This window comes from Canis lupus, chromosome 16, assembly GCF_048164855.1.
Source record: "Canis lupus baileyi chromosome 16, mCanLup2.hap1, whole genome shotgun sequence".
NCBI classification, from domain to species: domain Eukaryota; kingdom Metazoa; phylum Chordata; class Mammalia; order Carnivora; family Canidae; genus Canis; species Canis lupus.
This window is the reverse complement of record NC_132853.1, coordinates 40,464,377-40,489,278: the sequence shown is the minus strand read 5'-3', so window position 1 is coordinate 40,489,278 and position 24,902 is coordinate 40,464,377. Positions and strand designations below refer to the sequence as shown.

General features: G+C 46.0%; 2 protein-coding genes across 11 annotated transcripts in view; both read left to right on the top strand.

Annotated features, from left to right (window-relative positions):
- Window positions 1-14,325, top strand: part of STAT5B (signal transducer and activator of transcription 5B) — a 69,614-nt gene extending 55,289 nt beyond the window's left edge. For 5 of the 7 annotated variants that reach the window (XM_072780601.1, XM_072780606.1, XM_072780602.1 and 2 more), the window contains 8 exons: window positions 94-186; window positions 3,967-4,173; window positions 5,237-5,331; window positions 5,434-5,564; window positions 6,506-6,676; window positions 10,586-10,637; window positions 10,948-11,055; window positions 11,789-14,325. In XM_072780601.1, the coding sequence (XP_072636702.1) occupies window positions 94-186; window positions 3,967-4,173; window positions 5,237-5,331; window positions 5,434-5,564; window positions 6,506-6,676; window positions 10,586-10,637; window positions 10,948-11,055; window positions 11,789-11,915 (984 nt within the window). In that variant the 3' untranslated portion in view covers window positions 11,916-14,325. Of the gene's footprint in view, window positions 1-93; window positions 187-3,966; window positions 4,174-5,236; window positions 5,332-5,433; window positions 5,565-6,505; window positions 6,685-10,585; window positions 10,638-10,947; window positions 11,056-11,788 lie in introns of those variants that run through there. The other 2 variants (XM_072780605.1, XM_072780604.1) reach the window with 2 other exon arrangements.
- Window positions 14,326-20,034: 5,709 nt separating this feature from the next.
- On the top strand, window positions 20,035-24,805 carry GHDC (GH3 domain containing). 4 transcript variants are annotated; one of them, XM_072780594.1, is made up of 10 exons: window positions 20,035-20,391; window positions 20,585-20,669; window positions 20,866-21,155; window positions 21,637-21,758; window positions 21,905-22,391; window positions 22,778-22,970; window positions 23,059-23,130; window positions 23,208-23,341; window positions 23,712-23,797; window positions 24,075-24,805. In XM_072780594.1, the coding sequence occupies exons 3-10, from the start codon at window positions 20,879-20,881 to the stop codon at window positions 24,291-24,293; spliced, it is 1,590 nt and encodes a 529-aa protein (XP_072636695.1). In that variant the 5' UTR covers window positions 20,035-20,391; window positions 20,585-20,669; window positions 20,866-20,878; the 3' UTR covers window positions 24,294-24,805. The 4 variants fall into 4 exon arrangements, 3 of the variants coding, with proteins under 3 accessions (XP_072636695.1, XP_072636694.1, XP_072636693.1); XM_072780593.1 differs by having other exon boundaries at window positions 20,275-20,669; window positions 24,026-24,165; XM_072780592.1 differs by having other exon boundaries at window positions 20,276-20,669.
- Window positions 24,806-24,902: the final 97 nt, after the last annotated feature.

Genomic DNA, 24,902 nt, shown 5'->3' with positions numbered 1-24,902 from the left:
CTTGAGGAGAGAATGAATGTGTCATGATGAAAAGAAGAGCAAGAGAGGAAAGTGTCGCTCTTGACACTCAGCCCTTCTGTTTTGTCTTTCTAGACCCTGTCCCTCCCGGTTGTGGTGATCGTCCATGGCAGCCAGGATAATAATGCAACAGCCACCGTTCTCTGGGACAATGCTTTTGCAGAGCCTGTGAGTGAATTCCCTGGGCCTGCGGGTGTCAAGATCTTGATGCTGGTGTCATTAATCTCTTTTGTGTGTTCTCCCCCAGAAAAGCATAGAAAAAAGTGCAGTTTTCTGTGGTAGAAGACAGAGTGGAGAGTATGTGAAGAATGGAAAGAGTGTGGCCTTAGAGTCATGCCAAGGCTTAAACTCACAACCCACCGTTTGCTCACATTGTGACCACAGGGAATTCACTTTCCCTCTTTGAGCCTAAAGTTTCCCTTAAGTTTCTGCACCACAGGGATAATAGTGCTCCATAGCACTGTTAGGAAAAAGAAATTAAGTAACATGCAGGGGCACCTGGTTGGCTCACTCAGTAGAGCGTGCAAGTCTTGATCTCATCATCGTAAGCTCAAGTCCCATGTTGGGCATAGAGTTTACTTAAAAAAATAATAAATGAAATTAGGTAACATACAAAATCCGAAATGCTTGTCACATAGTCAATATTTAGTGAATGTTCTTTTGAATCCTTGTGTGAGACCATGAATGGAATTTGGGACTCCCAAGTTCCTTCTAGATGGTAGACCTCTCAGGACGCTACTTATAGTTTAGCAGTTACTTCTTGACATCTTCTGGACAATAAACGAGGGTGCCATTTAATGTCTTTTCCAAATCTTAGGTTCTTGATTCATGCCAAGTCTCTCATGAAGAATGAAATACTGTCTAAGGGAATAAACATGATTTTGTGGATTTATTCATCAAATACTATCAGAATATCACTATTATGCACTTGAGCGTTTTCAAAACATTTTCAGGAAGAGTTCTAAAAAAAAAAAATGGAAGAGTTCAGGGGTTACACATTTCCAGGAGCAAGTAGTCCATTAAAGCATGATAAAAGGTTACGATTGGTATTCAGGATATAAAAGTATGTCCTTCTCTAACATGACTCTAACGTGAAGAGTCTCACTGAATTCTCTCAACAGTCCTCTTTACAGAACAATATTTTTGCTGCAAAGGTGAGATTTTTAGCAGAAATTCTACGATAGCCACTCTATAGATCCCGAGTTTGAGGCTTCTCTTAAAACTATCTGCCTGCAGCATGTCCTGATAAGCCTTCTGGATAGAATTGCTGCCTTTCCTCTCATTCCCTTCCCTGTCTGTCCACTGAGCTCATTCCTCATGTAACTTTGGCAGCTCTTGCAACATGGTCTTGCTAAATAAATTGCCTAAATTTAGGCAATGCCTGAATAAATAAGCATTTTTAACATTTTAAGTTGTGTTAATGACAAGTGTACATTTTATGCTCTTTTAAAATAAATACATGCTTATGGGAATATATTCTACAGATATATTCCATCTGTGTCAAATGTATAACTGCATTGCAGAATTTTTTGTAATAGCTAAAGGTCACTAGGCTGATACACAGATGTCCATCTATGGGGGCCTGGCTAACTATAGTACTGTTCTTCCATTCTGTGACGTATTTAGCAGCCACAAAAGAACATGTGTTTATGTGCTGATATAAGGTCTTGTAGGTATAGTATTCAGTGAAAAAAGGGAGATGTAGAACATGTAGATTTTATGCTACCGTTTATATATATGTGTGTGTGTGTGTACTTTTTTTTTTTTTTTTTTTGGTATTTACTTATTTAGAGAGAGCTGTGCGAGCAGGGGTAGGGGCAGAAGAAGGAGTAAAAAAGAGAGATTCTCAAGCAGACTCTCCACTGAGCATAGAGTTTGATGCAGGGCTTGATCTCACCACTCTGAGATCATGACTTAAGCTGAAATCAAGAGTTGGGCACCTAACCAAGAGAGCCACCCAGGCACACCCCCATTTATATTTTTAAAAAGGAAAAGTTACACATATTTCCTGGCATGCATAGAATATCTTTAGAGGCATACACACTAAACCAGATTACATACTGTTGGGACATATGGGGCTGCTGGGACACAAGGTTAAGAAAGTGACTTCACCAGGATGCCTGGGTGGCTCAGTGGTTGAGTGTCTGCCTTTCATTCATGTTGTGATCCTGGGGTCCTGGGATCAAGTCCCACATCCGGCTCCCCACAGGGAACCTGCTTCTCCCTTTGCCTATGTCTCTGCCTTTCTCTCTCTGTGTGTCTCAGTCTCTCATGAATAAATAAAATAGAAAAGAAAGAAGAAAGAAGAAAGAAAGAAAGAAAGAAAGAAAGAAAGAAAGAGAAAGAAAGAAAAAGAAAGAAGAAAGAAAGAAAGAAAAAGAAAAAGAAAAAGAAAAAGAAAAAGGAAGGAAGGGAAGGGAAGGAAGGAAGGAAGGAAAAGAAAAGAAAAAAAAAAAGAAAAGAAAGAGAAAAAGAAAAAGAAAAAGACTTCACCGTACACCCTTCCAAGCCTTTTACATTTTATATCACATATATTGCATTACTGGGTATTTACTCAAAAGATACAAATGTAGTGATCCAAAGGGACCTCTGCACCCCAGCATTTATAGCAGCAATGTCCACAATAACCAAACTAGGGAAAGAGCTGAGATGTCCATTAACAGATGAATGGATAAAAAAGATGTAGTATATATATAATGGACTACTACTCAGCCATCAAAAAGAAAGAGAAATCTTGCCATTTATAACAACGTGGATGGAACTAGAGGGTATTATGCAAAGTGAAATAGGTCAACCAGAAAGACAATTATTATATGCTCTCACTCATATGTGGAATTTAAGAAACAAAATGGAGGCCTGGGCAGCCCCAGTGGCTTAGCGGTTTAGCACCGCCTTCAGCCCGGGGCGTGATCCTGGAGACCTGGGATCGAATCCCATGTCAGGCTCCCTCATGGACCCTGCTTCTCCCTCTGTCTTTGTCTCTCTCTCTATCTCTCTCTCTCTCTCTGTGTCTCTCTGTCTCTCATGAATAAATTAATAAGATCTTTAAAAAGAAAAACAAAATGGAGATCATAGGGGAAGAGAGGAAAAGGTAAAACAAGATGAAATCAGAGAGGGAGACAAACCATAAGAGACTCTTAATCATAGGAAATAAACTGAGAGTCGCTGGAGGGGAGGTGGGGAGGGGGACATAGTAACTGGGTGTTGGACATTAAGGAGGGCACATGATGTAATGAGCACTGGGTATTACATAAGACTGATGAGTCATTGACCTCTACCTCTGAAACCTGTAATACATTATGTTAATTGAATTTAAATAAAAGTTTTTAAAATAATAAATTTTATATCATGTGAAGCAATTGCCTTGTCCAAAAAAAATTATAATAATGAAAAAATGAAGTATTGTGACTGAATGGAACGAAAAGCAGTTTATTAAAAATTCAAATTGTAACCTGTTTCTCGATAACAAGTGGTCCATAGTTTCCATTCTTCCACATGAAATTTTTTCATGTTGAGCTGGAATTCAAGGATCACACTTGTGCACACACATGCATGAGTGCACACACAGTTCTCTCTGCCTGCACCTAGAAAACTTAGTCTTTCAGATTTCTGCTCTCCTGAGCTTACAGTGTAAGAGGCAGACCTTGGTCACATTTTGTTTTTGTGGCTCTTAGAATTAGGATGAGACTGTGCATTCAGCAGCTCTTTTACAGAACACCATAGATAGCTTGAGGGTACCTTTTAAACTATATGTGAGGAAGGGAAAATGGAAACTTCTGAATTTCACAGAACCACATATGTCAAAAAAAAAAAGCTAGAACTTATCCTCAGGCTTTAGCAAGACAAATGTTTGTAACTGCATTGAGCCATCAATGTTTTTGTTTTGTGGGTTGAGTGAATAAATCACACACTGTTTTCTCATAAGATTCTGGCCTCTCTCCCTCTCAGGGCAGGGTGCCATTCGCCGTGCCTGACAAAGTGCTGTGGCCACAGCTGTGTGAGGCGCTCAACATGAAATTCAAGGCCGAAGTGCAGAGTAACCGGGGCCTGACCAAGGAGAACCTCGTGTTCCTGGCACAGAAACTGTTCAACAGCAGCAGCAGCCACCTTGAAGACTATAACAGCATGTCGGTGTCCTGGTCCCAGTTCAACAGGGTGAGGGACCCACCGCCAGCTGCCATTAGATCAGTCCCTCCAAACTAGATGCCTTCTGGAGTCTTCCTGCCCTGGCCACTTGTTCTTCATGACTCTAATGAAATGTGCCCAAAGCAATAGAAAGTTCCTGAATACATGGATAAGCACATACTTTTTTTTATGTAGAAAATTAGATCTTTGAATAAGTAAGCTGGGTTGTATGTGAGGTTAGTGCTTTTTTTTTTTTTCCTTTATAAAGGAAACAGAGCAAAGCAAATGACATATCTCACAAGAAGTAAAGCTTTTGTGATCCGAAGTCTATATATAGTTCTTTCCCATTGACTCTCTGATGCTCCCTGCTGTGTAATCCTGTAAAGCCAGGTTAACCATGGGACCCTCAGCCCACAAAAGGAAATACTGATGGTGGAAACTTCTCCTCTGGCATTGAGTAATTGAGATGTGACCTGTCACATCTTTGACTTCAAAGCCAACTTTTGTTTCTTTGCTTACAACCCCATCCCCAGGTGTTTTTTTTTTTTTTTTTTTTTTTTTTTTTTTATCCCCAGGTGTTTTAAAAGCCCTCATTCAAAAACAGCAAAGAGGGGATTCCTGGGTGGCTCAGTGGTTGAGCATCTGCCTTCAGCTCAGGGCCTGATCCCAGAGTCCTAGGATTGAGTCCCACATTGGGTTCCCTACATGGAGTCTGCTTTTCCTCCCTCTTCCTACGTCTCTGCCTTTCTCTCTGTGTCTCTTGTGAATAAATAAATAAAATCTTAAAAAAAAAAAAAAAACAGCAAAGAAAGAGCGCAGATCTGAGTGAAAGTGTTTGTAGCAGAGGGCCACTGGGTGTTGGTAATCGCTTTGCTGTATTTTCTCCCTCTTTTCTTTTCCTCTGTATTCGTGGTGGTTTGTTTTTGTTTTACTGTAGGACCATTTGGTAAAATTCAGGCAGGCACGTATAATTGTATGATTCTGACAGTGTGGATGTTTGTTTTCCATTTAATTTTTTTCAATTTAAGTACATGCAGGCAATATTCAAGGTGTTACTTGGCCTTCTTGTGTTCACTGTCGTATCTCCAATCAGGAGAATTTACCAGGACGAAATTACACGTTCTGGCAGTGGTTCGATGGTGTGATGGAAGTGTTAAAAAAGCATCTCAAGCCTCATTGGAATGATGGGTGAGAATCGGCATTTCCTAAGTCAACAATAGAGTATGAAGCTCTTCTTTCTGCTGCTAAAACATCACATCTGCTTCTCCTCCTTTGGCCTTTGTGATCTAGGGCTATTTTGGGTTTCGTGAACAAGCAACAGGCCCATGACCTACTCATTAACAAGCCTGATGGGACTTTCCTGCTGAGATTCAGCGACTCTGAAATTGGCGGCATCACCATTGCTTGGAAGTTTGATTCTCGTGAGTTGTTCCCTTTTTAAACCTACCATGGCTCTAGTTAGCTGCTTTTTTTGTGAAATTACTTCAACAAATGACTTATTGAGCACTAATTATGGGGTCAGTTCTGATGAAGGGCACACAAATGGATCACCATGAATGAGGCAGCTGGATTGTGAGCTTATTTCAGTAAATTACTTGGATAAGTTAGAGTCCTTAGAGTGGAAGTAATAGGCTATTTTAATTATTCCTTTATTCTAATCAACATAAAGGCATGGCCTTTATGGGTGATTATTTCCACCCAAGAACAGTTCTTTCCTCTGATCCTCACAATAAGATAACAGTAGCTCATTAGTTTTTTTGCAGCTTAAAAATATTAAGTTTTTCACAGCTTCATGCATTATCTGGCTATGGACATGCTTTCTGTCTCTCTCATATACTTCTGTACAGAGATCAAGGATTGGGGTCAATCAGAACTATTTCTTCTACAGAGGAACTAAAAGCCATTTGAACTTGAAGCTACCTGATATCATTGGATCTCTAAGGAAGTGCTGTATGCATTACCTGCTTATCTCCCCATGGCTTTTATAAATCACTTGACCTACAACCTGTGGTTATTGGTTTTATTTTTGTTTTAAGATTTATTCACTTACATTAGAGAGAGAAAAAAAAATAGGAGGGGGAGAGGGAGAGAGAACCCCAAGAAGACTCCCCACTGACCTTGGAGCCCATCACTGAGGCTCACTACCACAACCCTGAGCTTATAACCAGAGCTGAAATCAAGAGTCAGAAAATTGACTGAGCCACCCAGGTACCCTACCACTTGTGGTTATTTTTAAATGGAGCTCTTTATGGGGACAGTAATAACTCATAACACAGAGCTTTGGTTTGTAGCATATTTGGGTTTTAAGATTTCCTGTTCAGAAATCATGCTTAGAATATGATTATTCTGTTTATTGTTCTAGAGGAAAGAATGTTTTGGAACCTGATGCCTTTTACCACCAGAGACTTCTCCATCCGGTCCCTAGCTGACCGCTTGGGAGACCTGAATTATCTTATCTATGTGTTTCCTGATCGGCCAAAAGACGAAGTGTACTCCAAATATTACACACCAGTCCCATGCGAGCCTGCCACTGGTAACAATGTTCGCATTCTGATTTGATTTTGTTGTGATTTTAGTTTTCTTTTAGTTTTTTTTTTTTTGCGTGTGTGTGTGTGTGTGTGTGTGTGTGTGTGTGTGTCTGCCTGTCTTGCATGAAAACCTACATAATAAGTATTTAGTTATTGGTATTCAAGCATTATTCAGGGCAATCGTAAATCCTGGACTATATTTTTCAGTCATATAGGTAATATTTGTTGCTAAGCTTATTTTTTTAACGATTTTATTTATTTATTTATTCATGAAAATACACAGAGAGGAGAGAGAGAGAGAGAGAGGCAGAGACACAGGCAGAGGGAGAAGCAGGCTCCATGCAGGGAGCCCGACGCGGGACTCGATCCCAGGTCTCCAGGATCATGCCCTGGGCTGAAGGCGGCGCCAAACTGCTAAGCCACCTGGGCTGCCCTGTTGCTAAGCTTAAATCAAACAAAATTAGAAAGATAAAAATTGTTTTTCAAAACAGAGATGGTTTCATTGTTTTCTAAGCATAAAGGTATTCTGTGTTAATTGTAAAATTTCCAGAAAAGTATGGCAAAGAAAACAGATACCACATAACATCTCTCACCTAGAGATTAACCACTGTAAAAAATTCAGTGAATATTGTTCCCATCAATGTAGACGTGTATTCTGCATTACATCAGTCACCAGATGCCTGTTAGGTACTTCCTGTGTAGAGATGACAATCTAGTAGAGGAAGGAGGGCAACAAACAAATACATTTATTTAGTGATGGATGCTATGAAGACAAGAAAGCTTGGTAAAGGGTTAGATGTGGGACAGGGAGAAGGATGGGGGGTGACATTTCACTAGACAAGTGGTGGTCAGGCAAGGTCTCCCCGAGGAGGTGCTGTCAGCACAGAGCTGAATGAAGTGAGGAAGCTAGCCACACAAAGATCTTGACAAAAAAACTTCTCAGTTGAAAGAAGTGCAAAAACCCTGATGTGGGAGTGAGGTTGGTGTGTTTGAAAAACTCCATGAGGACCCAGGAGATAGAGCTAATGAGCCAGAAAGAAGAGTGTAGGAGGTGAGGCCAGAGCAATAGAGGGGCCAGACTGTGTCAGGCTTGGAGTCCAGTAAATGTTTTGGGTCACACCATATATCATCTTTTGTGATCTGATTTTTTTTCTCCCACTTAAAAATATACCATAGGCAGAGTTAGCAGGTCTGTAAATATAATCGTACAACATTGCTTTAATGATTGCATAGGATTCACTATATAGTGATTCAATGTCAGTTATTTTGAAAGATTTACAATTTAAGTTATTGACAGTTTTCTGTCATGAATTAATATCGAGATAACCTAGGGTACCTGACTGGCTCATTCATTAGAGCATATGACTCTTGATCTCAAGATCAAGAGTTCAAGCCCCATGTTGGGGGTAGAGCTTACTTAAAAAATATATAAATAAATAAATATACTGAGATAAAATGGTGCATACATCTTGGTCAACTATTTCCCTAGGATAGACTCCTAAAGTAGAATTCATGTCGAAGAGTATATATACTTTTTTTTTAGATTTTATTATTTGAGAGAAAGAGAGCATAAGTTGGGGGGCAGAGGGAGAAGGAGAAGCAGGTACCCCCCTGATCAGGGAGCCCCACATGGGCTCAATCCCACAACACTGAGACTATGACCTGAGCTGAAATCAAGAGTTGGATACTTAACTGACTGAGCCACCCAGGCGCCCCTAGATTTATGTGGTAATTTGGATTAAACTTATCATGGTTTCTTGTTAGCACAGCTAATCTAGATTTTTAAATCCTATTTTTTTACAGCATTTCTTTGGTTTTTATCTTTTTCTGCCAATCCATAAAATTCTTTTTTTTTTTTTTCATAAAATTCTTTATAAACTATGAAACACAAAAAGCATGCAGTATTATAAAAAAGTAGTTCCTCACATTTGAAGCCTTAGAAGAAGCTGGTTAGGATAAGAAGCAACTTGTAAACCATGTAGCATTTCACTGTCTTGGACTTGGTTACCAATATAGGTTGTAAATCCTCCCTCTGAACATCATTGTAGGGTCTATCAATCAAGCACTTTTAACATTTCGTAGTTCCCGGCAGCCAAGGTGGCTCAGCGGTTTAGCGCTGCCTTCAGCCCAGGCGTGATCCTGGAGACCCGGGATTTAGTCCCATGTGGGGCTCCCTGCATGGGGCCTGCTTCTGCTTCTGCTGGTGTCTCTGCCTCTCTCTGTGTGTCTCGTGAATAAATAAATAAGATCTTTAAAAAAAAAATTTCCTAATTGCCAAAGGGTATGGAATACATAATTAGATGTTAACTTCCCTGAAATCATTGCCTTCCACATTCACCACAGGGATACAAGCCTACTTGTGATGGGAAAGAGCACTACAATTTAATGGTCATCTAAAAGTAGAGTTTCTGTTGGACAGAAGAATTATTTAAAAAAAAAAAAAACATATTTTATTCATTCATGAGAGACACAGAGAGAGAGAGGCAGAGACACAGGCAGAGGGAGAAGCAGGCTCCACGCAGGGAGCCCAATGTGGGACTCGATCCCGGGTCTCAAGGATCACACCCTGGGCCGAAGGCAGGAGCTAAACCGCTGAGCCACCCAGGCGTCCCTGGACAGAAGAATTAGAGGGAAGTTTATACTCTCTGATGCACACACAGAAAAGCCCTAATAAAACTTATTATGGTATAATGTAATTAATTTTGTGAGTATAAAATTAAAGCACTTGTATTTATAAGCATTTTCCTTCTTTTTAAGATTTACTTTTTTATTTTTTTTAATTTTTATTTTATTTTTTATTTTTTTATTTTTTTTATTTATTTATGATAGTCACAGAGAGAGAGAGAGGCAGAGACACAGGCAGAGGGAGAAGCAGGCTCCATGCACCGGGAGCCCGATGTGGGATTTGATCCCGGGTCTCCAGGATCGCGCCCTGGGCCAAAGGCAGGTGCCAAATCGCTGCGCCCACCCAGGGATCCCAAGATTTATTTATTTATTTGAGAGAGAGCGAAAGAGAGAAAGCACAAGCAGGGGGAGCAGCAAAGGGAAACGGAGAAGCAGGCTCCCCATCAAGCAGGGAGCCCGATCCCAGCACCCCAGGATCATGACCCAAACCTAAGGCAGATGCCCAGCTGAGTGAGCCACCCAGCTGCCCCTTAAAGCACTTATATTAGAGTTAGTTACTTGAAGATTGAACATTGAATCAAATTCTCAGGATTTTACAGGGTTTTTTTTTTTCCTGTTATTCAAAATAGAAAATAAAGTTCTCAATCATTAAAAAAAAAAACTCTTTATCCTCTTGACCATACTCACATAGCCAAGCAACAGTGATTCCAGAGACCATCCAGTCAAATTCATTCCTTTCTTTGTTTTCTTGGTGCAACAAGTGTTTGTACCCCTCCCACTTGAAGGTCTCCAGTGATCAGGAAATCAGTTCTTCCCGAGACAGCCCGTTTATTTTGTGGGCAGTTCTAATTATGACAGCATTCTTCTTTCTGTGGTTGAAATTTTGTCCTCTTCTTATCTCCTTCTAATTTTATTCCCTGGGATACAAAGCAAATCCTGTCACTCTGCTGCATCTGTAACTTTAAGCTTTTGAGATATTTTTTTGTTTTTATACTTAATGTACAATTAATGCTCGGTTTAGATTTGTACTAAAGTATATATTTTCTGTGGCTTGAAGAATTTATTAACACACTCAAGCCAACTCGGAAGGTAACTTAACTTGCAGTTTTAGTATTGAGGCTTCCCCTAGACCAGGTCCAACTAACATTAAAATATTAAGTGCTTGTATCAGATCCTAAGATAGAATTAGGTGGTTGTGTCCTATCCTGAAAACTGTGATTTTTAAGAGAGATTGCATTTTTATTTCACTGAGAACTTCGGTTCTCATCACTGTTCCCCCTTCTTGGCAGCTAAAGCAGTAGACGGATACGTGAAGCCACAGATCAAGCAGGTGGTCCCTGAGTAAGTACCCAGGGTCCAGCTCTGGCCTCCCACTGCCTCTCTCTTCCCCTCAGCCCCCTCACCCCTCACCACTGCCCCTCCCGTTCACAGGCCCTGCGTGGCCCAGCCCTCCCTTCCCCCTGAAACCTGGCTCAGTTTCCCCCTGGAGAGGGAACTGGGCTTAGTATCAGTGGGACCAGTACCCAGGGCCCCAGGCCCACATCTGGAGTCCCAGGCACAGTGGGCACTTTGTCCTTCCACACCCCCTGAGCCCTCCCCAGGTCAGCTGCTGCCGTGAGGCCGCTGAGGCTCTGCCTCGTTTCTCCTGCAGGTTTGTGAGCGCATCTACAGATTCTGCTGGGGCCAGCGCCACCTACATGGACCAGGCCCCCTCCCCGGCCGTGTGCCCCCAGGCTCATTATAACATGTACCCACAGAAGTAGGTTGTGTTCTCACGGGGCTTCTCGGGGAGGACCTGGGCACCTGGCCTCAGGCTGGGCCCCCAGAGGGCTGGTGGGCAAAGGGACCCAGAGCTCCTGTAGGTCTAAGACCACCCAGGCTGGGCTCTGGCATATACCCAGGTAGGAGAAAGATTCAACCAGAAGATATTGAGAGTTTAGAGTGGATTTGGGCAAATGTCATCTCCCCTTTCCCAAAGTGGAGATTTTTCTTGCTCTGTATAAGGACCAGATGGGCTTTAGATATGTGGACAGCCAGGATAAGGGGGAGCTGGGGTGGGTATGCTAGTTTGAGTCTCTATCCAGATAGCAAGAGGATTCTTTTTTTTTTTTTTTTTTTTTTAAGATTTTATCTATTCATTCATGAGAGACACAGAGAGAGAGAGAGAGAGAGGCAGAGACACAGGCAGAGAGAGAAGCAGGCTCCATGCAGGGAACCCAATGTGGGACTTGATCCTGGGACCCCCAGGATCACAAGCCCTGGACCAAAGGCAGGCGCTAAACCACTGAGCCACCCAGGGATCCTCTAGCAAGAGAGGATTCTACTCTCCACTGTTTAAATCATGAGTATCTTTTCCCATGAAGCCTAGGCCAAGGGTGTAGGCAGCCTTGGGCCGTTCACTTGGTAGGGTTTGGGGCTTCGCTTGGTCTCTGCTGCTTATCATTAGGTCTGACAGCCTTTCCCTTCCCTTCATTTTTTCTTTTTCTTCCAAGCCCTGACCCCGTCCTTGACAATGATGGGGAGTTTGATCTGGACGACACGATGGATGTGGCACGGCGTGTGGAGGAGCTCTTAGGCCGACCTATGGACAGTCAGTGGATCTCTCACGCACAGTCGTGACCCCGCATCTCCACCTGCAGCTTTTCCGTCCTCGCCAGAGGAGTTACTCTTGTGGATGTTTTAATTCCATGAATCGCGTCTCTTTGGAAACAATACTCATAATGTGAAGTGTTAATACTAGTTGTGACTTTAGTGTTTCTGTGCATGGTGGCACCAGTGAAGGGAGTGTGTGTGAATGTGTGAGTGTATGTGTGCGTGCGTGCGTGAGTTTGCACGTTGGGCTGTTTCTCCCCCTTGCTGTGCAGAGTGTAGTTGCAGCATCGGGGCCACAAACAGAGGCTGTGGTTGTTTTAACCTTGTGCAAAAAGGCAATAGTTCTGTGAATCCTGGAACTTAGCCATGTGTCTGTTGGAGTAAGAGGACAAAGGGAGGAGAAAGCACCTCTTCTCCAGTGAGATTTGTCACTGTGTCTGCCAAGCAATTGATATATAACCATGATTGTCTCTGCTTTCCTTTGAAATGTAGAAACTGCCTTTTGAAAAAGAAAGCCTCCCTCCATCTTTCCCTGTCCCCCACCCCTGTTTTCCTGAGTAGGGATGGGCAAAGGGGAAACACACCATGATTGTTGGGACAAGGGAAGTCATGGGTTGTCTGATGGGTAGTGGCTTTTTAAATAATGCTTATAGCCCATCTACATGTTCTCTCCCTTGCCCTCCTTCCTTCCCCTCTGTGAAATTGCCACTCAGTCCTGTGTTTGTATACACGCACAGACACATTTGATGAACCAGGGGAAAGAGGGTCACATAATCGCAGCTTACAGTGTTGATGTCCTTTGTGTCGTGGCCAGAGTGGAAGGAAAGTCGGCTTGCTACCCAGAGCAGCTGCCCCCCGCCATCCCCGGTCTGCCCGTCCTTCCACCCAAGTGCGGCTACCCCAAGGCTTATTGATAATGGCTGTTTGCACATGGTGGTGTTACGTTTCTAAATTGGGATTTCTTGTTTTCCTCTTCCCACCCTCATCTGACATCACAGTTCTTTTGACCTGTGGCGGGTTCTGTGGCATTCGTGCCCAGGTCACCTCGTTTCCCTTCACTGTTCACATGGGCTGTCTTGGGGAGGGGGTGGTAGGAATGCAGCCTGAACCTGGGGCCGGCGTGTTCCGCGCTCTGTTGCCCACTTGGTACGGGCTGCTGGGTGTCACGCGTTGGTAATTTGGGAAATGCAGTCAGTGGATTTCCTAGGAAGTTTGGTAAGCTGCAAAAACAAAACAGCTTCAGTACAACATTGTCCACAGTTTCTTCCGTAGTTTTACATCAAATGGAAGGAATGGGCTATGGCAGTCAGGTGGGAAGAGGGGAAAGCAGATGTAGCTTTTGGGGTAGGCCTACAAGGTCACTCACCCCTGGCCCCCCTCTCCAAAAGAAGGAATGGCCCTAAAAACCTTATTTTTATACATGTGAGTAAATAAACATATTTTTTTTACAAAAATGACTTCTGAATTTATCAGTGTTTTGATGTTAAAGGAAAATATTCCTCTGTAGTAAATTATTTATTGGAAGATGACTTTTTAAAAGCTGCTGTTTGTCCTGGCTTGGTTTCATACACTGATTTATTTTTCTATGCCAGGCAGTAGAAGCTCTCTGCCTCTGAGGAGCAGGCCGACCCCTCCATGACACCAGCATTGACACAGGATGCGGCTAAGCCCTTTACACACCCCTCAAGATTTGATTAAAATTCCAACCGTGAGGCTGAGACTGTTGGGGAAAAGGGGAAAGGAAGCCTGACTGCTCTGGGACCCAGTCTTAAAGAGCCCTTACCTGCCTGTCACTCAGGCTTCACCGACACTCACCTCTGAGGCCCGGAGTTCAGCAGCCCTGCCGCCCGGCCATATGGGGCAGGGACTGACTCGCTTCCAGACTGGTAGCACACCCAGCCCCAGGGAGTGCTGTTGGCACTAGGGGTGCTGGGACTGGCAAGTGTGGCTGCCCAGAGCACAAGGGTTCCGTGCTGGTACAGTTGCTGAGCTGTCCTCAGCTTTCCTTAGGCTGTGCCTATAGATGGGAGAGATCTTTGACCGAAAGGTGTGCTCGCTATCTGCATTGTATTTTCTCTTTTCTCCCTGCTCCTGCAAACCACAAAAGAGGCAGTGACAAGTCTTGACCACCTCTGCCTCTCACTTGCTCACACACACACACACACACACACACACACACACGTCATCAAAACATTTCAATGTGTGGTATGTGCAGGGTTTTGTAGGGGGTTGGGGAGACTAAAAGTGAATATAACTTAAAGTGGAAGTATACTTTTTATAATTTTTCTTTTTAAAACTTTGTGAAATTATTTCAGATACATATTTTAGTGTTGAGGCAGATTAGTCTATAGCCACCAAAAAAGTATTGTGTATAATTTGGGGCAGTCACAAAATTGTGTATTTTATGTTACAATAAAGGCTTCCTCTGAAGGGACAATATTGAGTTCTGTTTTTATTTTTTTCCTATCAGGAGGTCAGAGAAAGTAGCTTTGATAGGGACATATTTGAAATCATCAGTGGAACTGTGAAAAGCAGAACTAGTTGGGAACTGGCCTCAGAGAGTGTCTTCAGCTTTGAAGGCAGAGGGGGCATTTCTGACCTTCCTATTCATAAGATGGTTTAAAAATCAGAATGATAGTCTGTATCTCCTAGCCACCTGATAAACACTCTTCCTGTTAGAAAGCTCATCCTTAAACTTCACATTTGAAGTGCCCACCCTATGCTGGGTATGGTGTGTGGGAGGAGAAATCGTCCTGTCCTCAAGAGGATTATAGTTGGGGAAAGCCAGCAATACAACCAATCATGATAGGATATTGGCTCCTGCTGCAAAAAAGTTATCCTGAGGCCAACACTAAATACTAGAGAATAGGGAGGAAGGGCACCAATTAGTTTGAGCTGACTCCTAAAGAACAAAGAGTTGAGAAAGGAGAGGTATTCCTCCAGAGAGACCAGTGCAGGCAGAGGCTGGAGATGACGGAGGGTGTGATATGGCTGGATAAAGTGATTTGTGGTTCTAAACCCAGGCATGCATCAGAATCTTTTGGGAGACTGGTTTAGAGCACAGATCGGGCCAGCCCGGGTGGCTCAGTGGTTTAGCGCCTGCCTTCAGCCCAGGGCTTCGAGTCCCATGTTGGGCTCCCTACATGGAGCCTGCTTCTCCCTCTGCCTGTGTCTCTGCCCCTCTCTCTCTCTCTCTCTCTGTCTCATGAATAAATAAAATCTTCAAAAGAAAAAAGAAAAATATATAGCAATCAGCTAACAATAAGTGTAACTTAGCTGGGTGTGGTCAGGGAAAGAGATCTGTGAAAATAACTGTCATGTGAGGGCAACTGTGGGCATACTCAAGTCTGTACCCCCTTATTGAGCAATATCTAGCTTCACGCCATATGAGGGTGGGTGGTGGGAAGTAGAAAGACTCCCTAATATGATCCAGCCACTCACTAAACATGTAAATAATAATAACAAACCCTGGAAAATTCACAAATATACAGTAAACAGTATACTCCTAAATAGCCAAGTGAAAAAGAAGAATAAATTTAAGTAGTCACACTTCACAATAAGTAAGTCAAAACACTACAAAGCAACAGTAATCAACATAGTGTAATACTGGCATGAGGATAGACATATGGATCAGTGGAATAGAAATCAGAGTGCAGAAGGAAACCCATGTGTCTATGGTCAACTGATTTTTTTTTTATTTTAAATATTTATTTATGATAGCCACAGAGAGAGAGAGAGAGGCGCAGAGACACAGGCAGAGGGAGAAGCAGGCTCCATGCACCGGGAGCCCAATGTGGGATTCGATCCCAGGTCTCCAGGATCGCGCCCTGGGCCAAAGGCAGGCCCCAAACTGCTGCGCCACCCAGGGATCCCCCTGATTTTTTTTTTTAACTGATTTTAACAAGGGTGCCAAGACCATGCAATGGGGAAAGAATAGTCTTTTAAACAAGTGGTACTGAGACAACTGGATAGCCACATGCCAAAAAGTAAATTTGGAACTTTACATCACATACAAAAATTAACTCAAAATGGATCAAAGACCTAAATGTAAGAGCTAAAACTATAAAACTCTTAGAGGAAACCATAGAAAGCTTCATGACATTGGATTTGGCAATGATTTCTTGGCCATGACACCATGAGCAACATAAGGTAAGTTGGACCTCATAAAAATAAAAACTTTTGTGCATCAAAAGACAGCAGAGTGAATAGGCAACCCACAGATGGGGAGAAAATATGTGAAAATCATGTCAGATAAGGAATTAATATCCAGAACATGAACTCTACAGCAACAATAATTTTTAAACAGGATGTGAACAGATATTTCTCTAAAGATACACAGGTAGACAATAAGTACACAAGAGAGGCTCAATCATTAGAAATCATTAGAAATGTATATCACAACCACAATGAGATACCATTTCTTACTCATTAGATTGGCCATTATCAAAGCAAAACAACAACAACAACAAAAAATAACTGGTAGGGTACGTGGAGAAATTGGAACCCATATGCATTGCAAGTAGGCATGTAAACTAGTGCAGCGACTACTACCATGGAGAAGATAGCGTGGAGATTCCTCAAAAAGTTAAACAATTCCCATGTGATCCAGCACTTCCACTTCTGGGTATATACTCAAAAGAATTGAAAGCAGGGATCCAAAGAGATATTTGTACACCCATGTTCATTAGCAACATTATTCACAATAGCCAAAAGATGAAAACAACAGAAATGTCCATCAGTGGATGAATGGATAAACTGTGGTCTAGACAATGGATAGACCACAAATACAATGGAATATCATTCAGTTTTTAAAAAGAAGGAAACTCTGACACATGCTACAACATAAGCAAATCTTGACATTATGCTGAATGAATTAGGCAGACACTAAAGGACAAATATTGTACAGTTGCCTTTATACCAGCTACCAGGAATAGATTCATAAAGACAAGATAGAATCATGGTCATCGGAGAATGCGGGGAGGAAGAATGAAGAGTTACTGTTTAATGAGTAGAGTTTCAATTTAGGAAGCTGAAAAGGTTCTGGAGATGGATGGTGGTGATGGTTGCACACAATGTGAATGCCACTGAAGTGGATACCTGATATGGTTAAAATGGTAAATCTTATGCATCTTTTATCACCATAAAAAATAAAAACCTAAATGTAAGAGCTAGGATTATAAAACAATTAGAAGAAAGCATAGTATTCTTCATGACTTCAGATTTTGACAATGGACCCCTAGATATGACACCAAAAGCACAAGCAACAAAAGAAAAAGTAGATAATTGGACTCCCTCAAAATTAAAAAAAAAAAAAAAAAAAAGGGCAGCCCCGGTGGCGCAGCGATTTGGCGCCGCCTGCAGCCCGGGGTGTGATCCTGGAGACCCGGGATCGAGTCCCACGTCCGGCTCCCTGCATGGAGCCTGCTTCTCCCTCTGCCTATCTCTCTCTCTCTCTCTCTCTGTGTGTGTCTCTCATGAATAAATAAATAAAATCTTTAAAAAAAATGAAAAGACAACTCACAGAATGGAAGAAAATATTTACAAATCATCTATCTGACAGGGGACTTGAATGTACAATATGTATAAAGAACCCTTACAACTTAATAATAAAAAGACAAATAGCCCAATAAGAAAAGGGTAAAGGATCTTAAAAGACATTTCGTCATAGAAGTCAACAAATGGCTAATTGATACACGAAAAGATATGTGATCATTGGTCATCTGGGACCATGCAAATTAAAATGGACTCTGGGGAAAAAAATAAAAATAAAAATAAAAATAAAAAGGACTCTGGGGCACCTGGCTGGTTCGGTTGGTAGAGCATGTGACTCTTGATCTCAGGATCTGAGTTCAAGTGCCACTTTGAGTGTGGAATGTACTTAAAACACACACACACACAAACTCAAGTCACTTCACACCCCACTAGGTTGGCTATAATCAAAAAGTCAGATAATAATAAGTGTCAACAAGGACCTAGAGAAATTGGAACCCTCATATACTCCTGGTGGGGTATAAAATAGTGCACCAGCTATGGAAACCAGTTTAGCAGTTCCTTCATCAGTTAAAGAGTTACTATAGGACCCAGCTATTCTACATTGGAATGTGATAAATCACTTGCATTCATTACATTTTTATGCAAAAAAAAAAAACAATAATATATGTCCACAGAAGGACTTGCATGCAAATGTCTATAACAGCATTATACATAGTAGCCAAAGAACAGAGATGACCCAAATGCACATCACCTGATGAATGGGTAAATAAACGTGATGTGGCATATCCATACAATGAAATAAATATTATTTGGCAATAAAAAGGAATGAACTACAGCTACACAGTAATACATGGAAGAACCTAGAAAACATTCTAAGTGAAAGAAGCCAGATACAAAAGACCATGTGTTACATGATTCCATTTATATGAAATATCCAGAATCGGCAAATCTATTTTTAGAGAAAGTAGATTTGTGGTTGTTTTTGCTGGGGATCAGAAGGTGGGAAGGGACTGGGGTGATAGCTAAAGGGTATGGAGTTACTTTCAAGGTGATGAAAATGTCATGAAATTGCTGATGTTACACAGACCTGTGAACATAGTAGAAACCATTGAATTGTATGCTTTAAGTGGGTGACTTGTATGGTATGTAAATTGTACCTAATAAAACTATTAGTTTTTTAAGATTATTTATTTGTTTGAGAGAGAGAGAGCAGAGCAAGAGTGAGAGAGCACGAGTGGGGGGTACACAGTGGGAAAAGCAGGCTCTCCACCAAGCAGGGAGCCCAGTGAGGGGCTAGGATCCTCAGGCCCTGGGATCATGACCCTCAGGCTCTGGGATCATGACCCGAGCTGCGCCAAAGCCAGACACTTAACCCTCTGAGCCACCCAGGCGGCCCGCTCTCACTCCTTTTAATTTCTTGTTTAGATCTTACACTTGATTTTTTTTTTAAATTATAGCTTTCAGGGCGCCTGCTTCTCCCTCTCCCTCTGCTGCTCCCCCTGCTTGTGCTGTCTCTCTCTCTCCTTCTCTCTCTCTAATGAATGAATAAAATCTTTTAAAAAAATCAATAAAAATGAGGTGCCTAGATGGCTCAGTGGTTGAGCATCTGCCTTTGGCTCAGGTCATGATTCCAGGGTCCTGGGATCGAGTCCCACAGCGGGCTCCCTGCAGGGAGCCTGCTTCTCCCTCTGCCTATGTCTCTGTCTCTCTCTGTGTTCTCTCATGAATAAATAAATAAAATCTTTAAAAAATAAAATAATATAAAAATAAAAGGGGGTGAGATCAAGGTGGGGTAGCCCGACAGCGAGAGCAGAAATGTGCAAGGGAGCTCAGCTGTGAAAAGGAGGGAGACCCCTGTAAGACGGATGAAGGGTTGACGGGAGAGGTTTCAGTGTTTGAGAGCCTGGGTCCAGAGTACAGGAGGAAGGATGGCTTAACCACAGACAGCAGAAGAACCTCATTCTAGAGCAGAGGTTCTCAAACTTCACAGTGGGAGGGTAGGAGCCTAACTGAGGTGGGCACCTTGCTCCAAGCTGCAAAAAGACCTCATGTCATTAAGATGAGAGAAGTTTGTTTTTCCTGGGCATAAAGGTTACTAGCTAACACCGATGGTGACCCCAGTTAACAGGTAAAGTTGGGATGAGCTACGGGTGACAAATGGTGCCACCAAGTCGTCTTCTTTGAGGGCTAGTTATCGCTTGTCTGGATGACATGCGGGTGACGGGTTCTGGCAGCTTGGCTAAGTGGGGGAGGGAGATTCTCTTCTCCCTGTGCAATCTCTCAGTCATTGCCTGTGATGAGCATCCCATTCTGGTTTATGCTTATTCAATAATAAAAGGGCTTCCTGGGACGCCTGGGTGGCTCAGTGGTTGAGCATCTGCCTTCAGCCCAGGGCGTGATCCTGGAGTCCCGGGTTGCGTCCCACACCGGGCTCCCTGCATGGAGCCTGCTTCTCCCTCTGCCTCTCTCTCTCTCTCTCTCTCTCTCTCGTGAATAAATAAATAAATAAAATCTTTAAAAAATAATAATAATGATAAAAGGGCTTCCTTTCTCTACTACCTTTGTCAGGGAAAGCTAGTGGATCTTCGGGGAGAGGGTTTCTGGACTGGGAGACAATTTTGTTTTTTAAACAGTTCTCAAGCTTGAACCTGCTCTTCCGGGGTGCTGCGCCCTTCTCCCAACTCAGGCTGCTTCGTGGAGCTCTTTTTCCTTTTCCACACTCAGCCTTCTCCTCCTTCACCTGCAGAGTTTGAAGGCCACACTGCTTTGGCGGGAGACCTCCTCCCGCAGGCGGGCCGGGGCGGCTCCGCGCACGTGCGGCCTCAGGCGACTGTCCCTTTAAGAGCCCCTCCCCCGGCCAGCTCCGCCCTCAGCCCGCGGCCGGATTTCCCCGTCGGGGCCCCACCCTTTAAAGCCCTGGCTCCATCTTTCTGGCTGGCTGTGAGCGCAAACCAAACCGGAGGGCCCGGGGCCCTGGGAGCTGGGAGTGGGCACAAGAGGGCTGTGACAGGTGCATATGGGCCATGGAACCACCGCCCGGGCCGCAGGAGGGACCCGGAGCCGGGACAGGGTGGATCCTGGGATGAAGCAGAGCCCCTCGGGTGGGCAGGACTTGTCATTGGTTGAGCAGCTGCTGGCTGCCAGGCACCGCGTCAAACCATTTCTGTATCTTCTGCGGAGCTATTATTATTCCCATTTTACAGACAGGGCAGCGGAGCCCAGAGCAGCAGGCTGCCTTGCCCAGGGCCCTGCAGCTAACCAAGTGGCAGAGCCAGGGTCCGAACTCAGGTCAGTGTGACTCCGAAGCCTTGATGTCCCCTCCTCTGCATCACCTGCCTGATGGGTCCTGACTTCTTCTCAGCCTTCCTTTTTCTTTGGTTTCTTGTGTGGTAGAGTGCGGTGAAGGTTGGGTTGGGTTATGGGGAGAAAGGGGTTACCCTCTCCTCCCCCCAGTACCAGAGTTTGGGTCCCTTCCTCCTCCCAGGAGCTGCTTGGAGATGCTGCTGCTACTGCTGCTGCTCCTCCTCCTCCTCCTCCTGGGGCTGCTGCTACCACTGGCCTCGCTCCGGCAGCGGCAGCTCCAGGGTGCCAGGCCGTCCTGGCTTGCCGGCCTCCAGCACCGTGTGGCAGGAGCGGCCCTGCACTGGGCAGCCGCCTGGCAGCAGCGCAGACTGGAGCAGAGCACCCTGCATGTGGGCCAGAGCCAGCAGCACGCCCTGAGGTGGTGTCTGCAGGGAGCCCAGAGGCCCCCCTGTCCCCTCACGGGGGCCACAGGTGTGTTTCCAAAGGTCTAAGGAGGTGGCCCAAACAGAAGTGCCACCAGACAGTCAGATTCTGGAACCTGAGGACTTCCCTTCTCCCCTTCTACTGCCAGCACAGAGGGGCCTGATCCAAACACCCTACCCAGGCTCAGGATTATTCAAAATGAATTCTCCATTCCTGTGCGCCAGTAGCCTTGTCCCGGGCCTCTGCTGGGCTCCTTCCTCAAGGGTCTTTTTTTTTCTTTAAGATTTTATGTATTTATTCATGAGAGATACACAGAGAAAAGCAGAGACATAGGCAGAGGGAGACATAGGCAGAGGCTTCCCGGGGAGCCTGATGTGGGACTTGATCCCAGAACCCCAGAATCATGACCTGAGCCAAAGGCAGGCGCTCAACCATTGAGCCACCCAGGTGCCCCAGGTCTTATCATTCTTACCTGAAACTCAGGAAACTGTGGCTTCAGGAGGAGTTTATGATGTCTTTGGGGCTACAGATACAAGCGCCTTCCGGAACCGTCTCCCTCTGACCAAGGCCAGCCAGGCCCAGGAGGAAGAAAGTCGGGGTCAGGAGCTGCCCCCTACCTCAACCCAGTACTACGGGGAGGTCTCCCTGCAGGTAAACTGAGAAGGCTGGAGCATAGCTGCACCAGAGGCCCCATCAGGCCAAACCTTCCCCCATCAGGGTAGACAAAGAACCCCTAACCTGGGGACTTGGGGACTGGCTCGGGCCCAGGGCCAACACCCTTTCTTGTCTCCTTCCAGGCCACCTTGCTGGGTCTGGCAGCCCTAAACAAGGCCTACCCAGAAGTGCTGGCTCCAGGGGGCACTGCCCGGGTGACCCCTACATCCCCCTGGCCTCACCCTCTCCCTTGGCCTTGGCATGCCCTGGGCCAGGTTAGCACCCCTGGAGCCAAGCACCCCGGGACCCTGCTGCAAGAGGCACTGAGGTCCCCAGGGCTGCGGGCCCTGGAAGCTGGGACGGCAGTTGAACTCCTGGACGTCTTTTTGGGCCTGGAGGCCGATGGTGAAGAGCTGGCTGAGGCAGTGGCTGCCGGGAACCCAGGGCGGGCGGCTGAGCTGCGGGAGGCCCTAGAGCAGGGGCCCCGAGGACTGGCCCTCCGGCTCTGGCCAAAGCTACAGGTGGTGGTGACGCTGGATGCAGGAGGCCAGGCCGAGGCTGTGGCTGCCCTGGGGGCCTTGTGGTGTCAAGGGCTGGCCTTCTTCTCACCTGCTTATGCCACCACTGGAGGTGAGCAGGACTCAGGGCTAGTGAGTTGGGGGCATGGGGCAGACGCCACACAGCGAGCTGCCAAGTAGTGAGCCCTACCTAATCACTTCATTTAATCCCCCCAACACCAGCAGCTCCATTTTACACATGCACAGACTGAGGCTCGTAGAGGTTAAGAGACTTGCACACATTCACGCAGCAACAGCATTTACCCCCAGGTCTGCTCCCCCCGGAACCACTGCCTCTTCCCAACCAGGGCCCTTGAGGCAGCACCCTGAGCCTGCGGGAGCCAGGAAGGAGAGGTGGAAGGGCAGCCATGGGATCAGTTGCTCAGAGACTTGGGGCCTGGGGTCCCTAGCAAAAAAGCAATGGCACCACCAGCTAAAGGGCTGCTTGCTCCCCCCCAGGGGTGGTGGGCCTGAGCCTGTGGCCAGAGCAACCTCGAGGGCTCTACCTTCTGCCCCCTGGAGCTCCTTTTATTGAGCTGCTCCCAGTTACGGAAGGAGCCCAGGAAGAGGCTGCCTCTACTGTCCTGCTGGCCGAAGCCCAGAAGGGTGAGGAGTACGAGCTGGTGCTGACCAACCACACCAGCCTCACCAGGTGATCACCTGGCTTACCTCTAGGGCCACCTCAGGCCCTCCGGGACCCTACCAAGGGCCTAAGCTCACCAGCACTCCTGCCCTGTCAGGTGCCGCCTGGGTGATGTGGTACAGGTGGTGGGTGCCCACAATCAGTGTCCAGTCGTCAGGTTCGTCCGCAGGTAGGTGACTCCCTGGGGGAGCTGAGGGGCTGTCCTAGGGCCCCAGGTTCCTCTGCCTCCCCCTTCCTCCTCCCTAGGCTGGGCCAGGGCCTGAATGTGCGAGGAGAAGACATTCAAGAGGATACATTCTCTGAGGCCCTGGGCAGGGCGGTAGGGCAGTGGCCAGGGGCCAAACTGTTAGACCACAGCTGTGTGGAGAGCAGCATTCTGGGTAAGCTTCTCCATCAGCTCCTGCTCCCCATTCCTGAGTTGGTTGCCCACCCCACCCCCCGCCCATACCAAATCCATCCTGAAGGAAGAACTCTACGAAAGAGGTAAGACCCAGCCTCCTTTGCTGCTCCTAGTAAAGCCCTTCCCCACATCTAACTCCCATCCCTCCTGCTGCAGCCCCACCCCTTCCCTTTCCTGGCCTGTTTCATACTTACAATTAGGCTTTGGGTTCCTCTCCATTTACCACCCCCCCGCCTTTGCCAAGAAATTCCTTTCCTCCCATGAACCTCAGGGTGAGGGAGAACAGGTAGGGGCACAGGACTCGGTGTTGGAAACCAAGAGCATGTGTGTGCATGGGGGTTTGTCTCCAGATTCCTCCGAAGGCTCTGCTCCCCACTATGAGGTGTTTGTGGCGCTAAGGGGGCTCAGGAACCTGTCAGAAGAAAATCGAGACAAGGTAAACAAGACAGGGATGGGATGTGACTGCCTGTCCTCTTCACTCTGCACGCCCCCTCCTGTCCCCGTGCCATGGGCCCAGTGCTGCGATGGGGGGGAGAGTAGGGGGAGGAGAACCTCCCTGGGGCTCTGGGAAGGGAGAGAGGTCCACAGACACAGGAGACACAGGTGAACATATGAAACGCCTCCCACACGTCTCCTGGCATCCTCAGGCGCCCACCATCCACAGGTCACACAGCCACACACCAGCCTCCTCACTCCGGCCATTCTGTTTCCAGCTTGACCACTGCCTTCAGGAAGTCTCTCCTCGCTACAAGTCACTGCGGTTCCGGGGCAGCGTGGGCCCTGCCAGAGTTCACCTGCTGGGGCAGGGGGCCTTCAGAGAACTCCGGGCCACCCTTGCAGCCTGCCCCTCGTCCCCCTTCCCTCCCGAGATGCCCCGGGTCCTCAGGCAGAGGCATCTAGCCCAGTGTCTGCAGAGGAGGGTGGTGTCCTGAGCTGAGGCCTACCTGCTGCCCCATCCCCCTCAAAGGCCACCTGGCTCTTTCCTCTGTGGCCTTTCTGGATGGGAACCCTTGGCCAGGGTCGTGGACTCTGTCACCTGACAGTGGCCCATCAGAGCTGCCAGGCCTTAGGGAGGCTTGGCCTAGTCAGCTGCTGCCTGCAGAGCCCTGCTTGGAGCCCCAGGCCCCCTCTGGAGGACACTGCTGGAGTTTCCCGCCACGCTGATGCTCCCGCGTCTCCAGCCAGTGCACTGTGCAAGCTCCAACTGTTGGCAGTTACTGCTCCCAGGAGCCACCCTCGGCCTATAAGAAACAGGACTTAGAGAAAAAGACCTTGGCGTCATTGTCCCTCAGGGCGACAGCTCTGAAGTGTATTCTGTGCCAGTTGTCCACAGTGATAACCTTCTCAATAACACAGTTCTTACTGGTTTTCCTGCCATCCCTCCTATCCCCACCCCCTTCTGTGGTTTCTAGGATTACCTCCCAAATAAACCTCTTGCACCAGATTCTTGACTCCGGATCTGCTTAGGGAGGAACTGTAAGAGGCCTGTTTGCTCTGCTCCTGCTGGCGGCTGGTTCCCCCCACCTTCAGCTCTGGACACC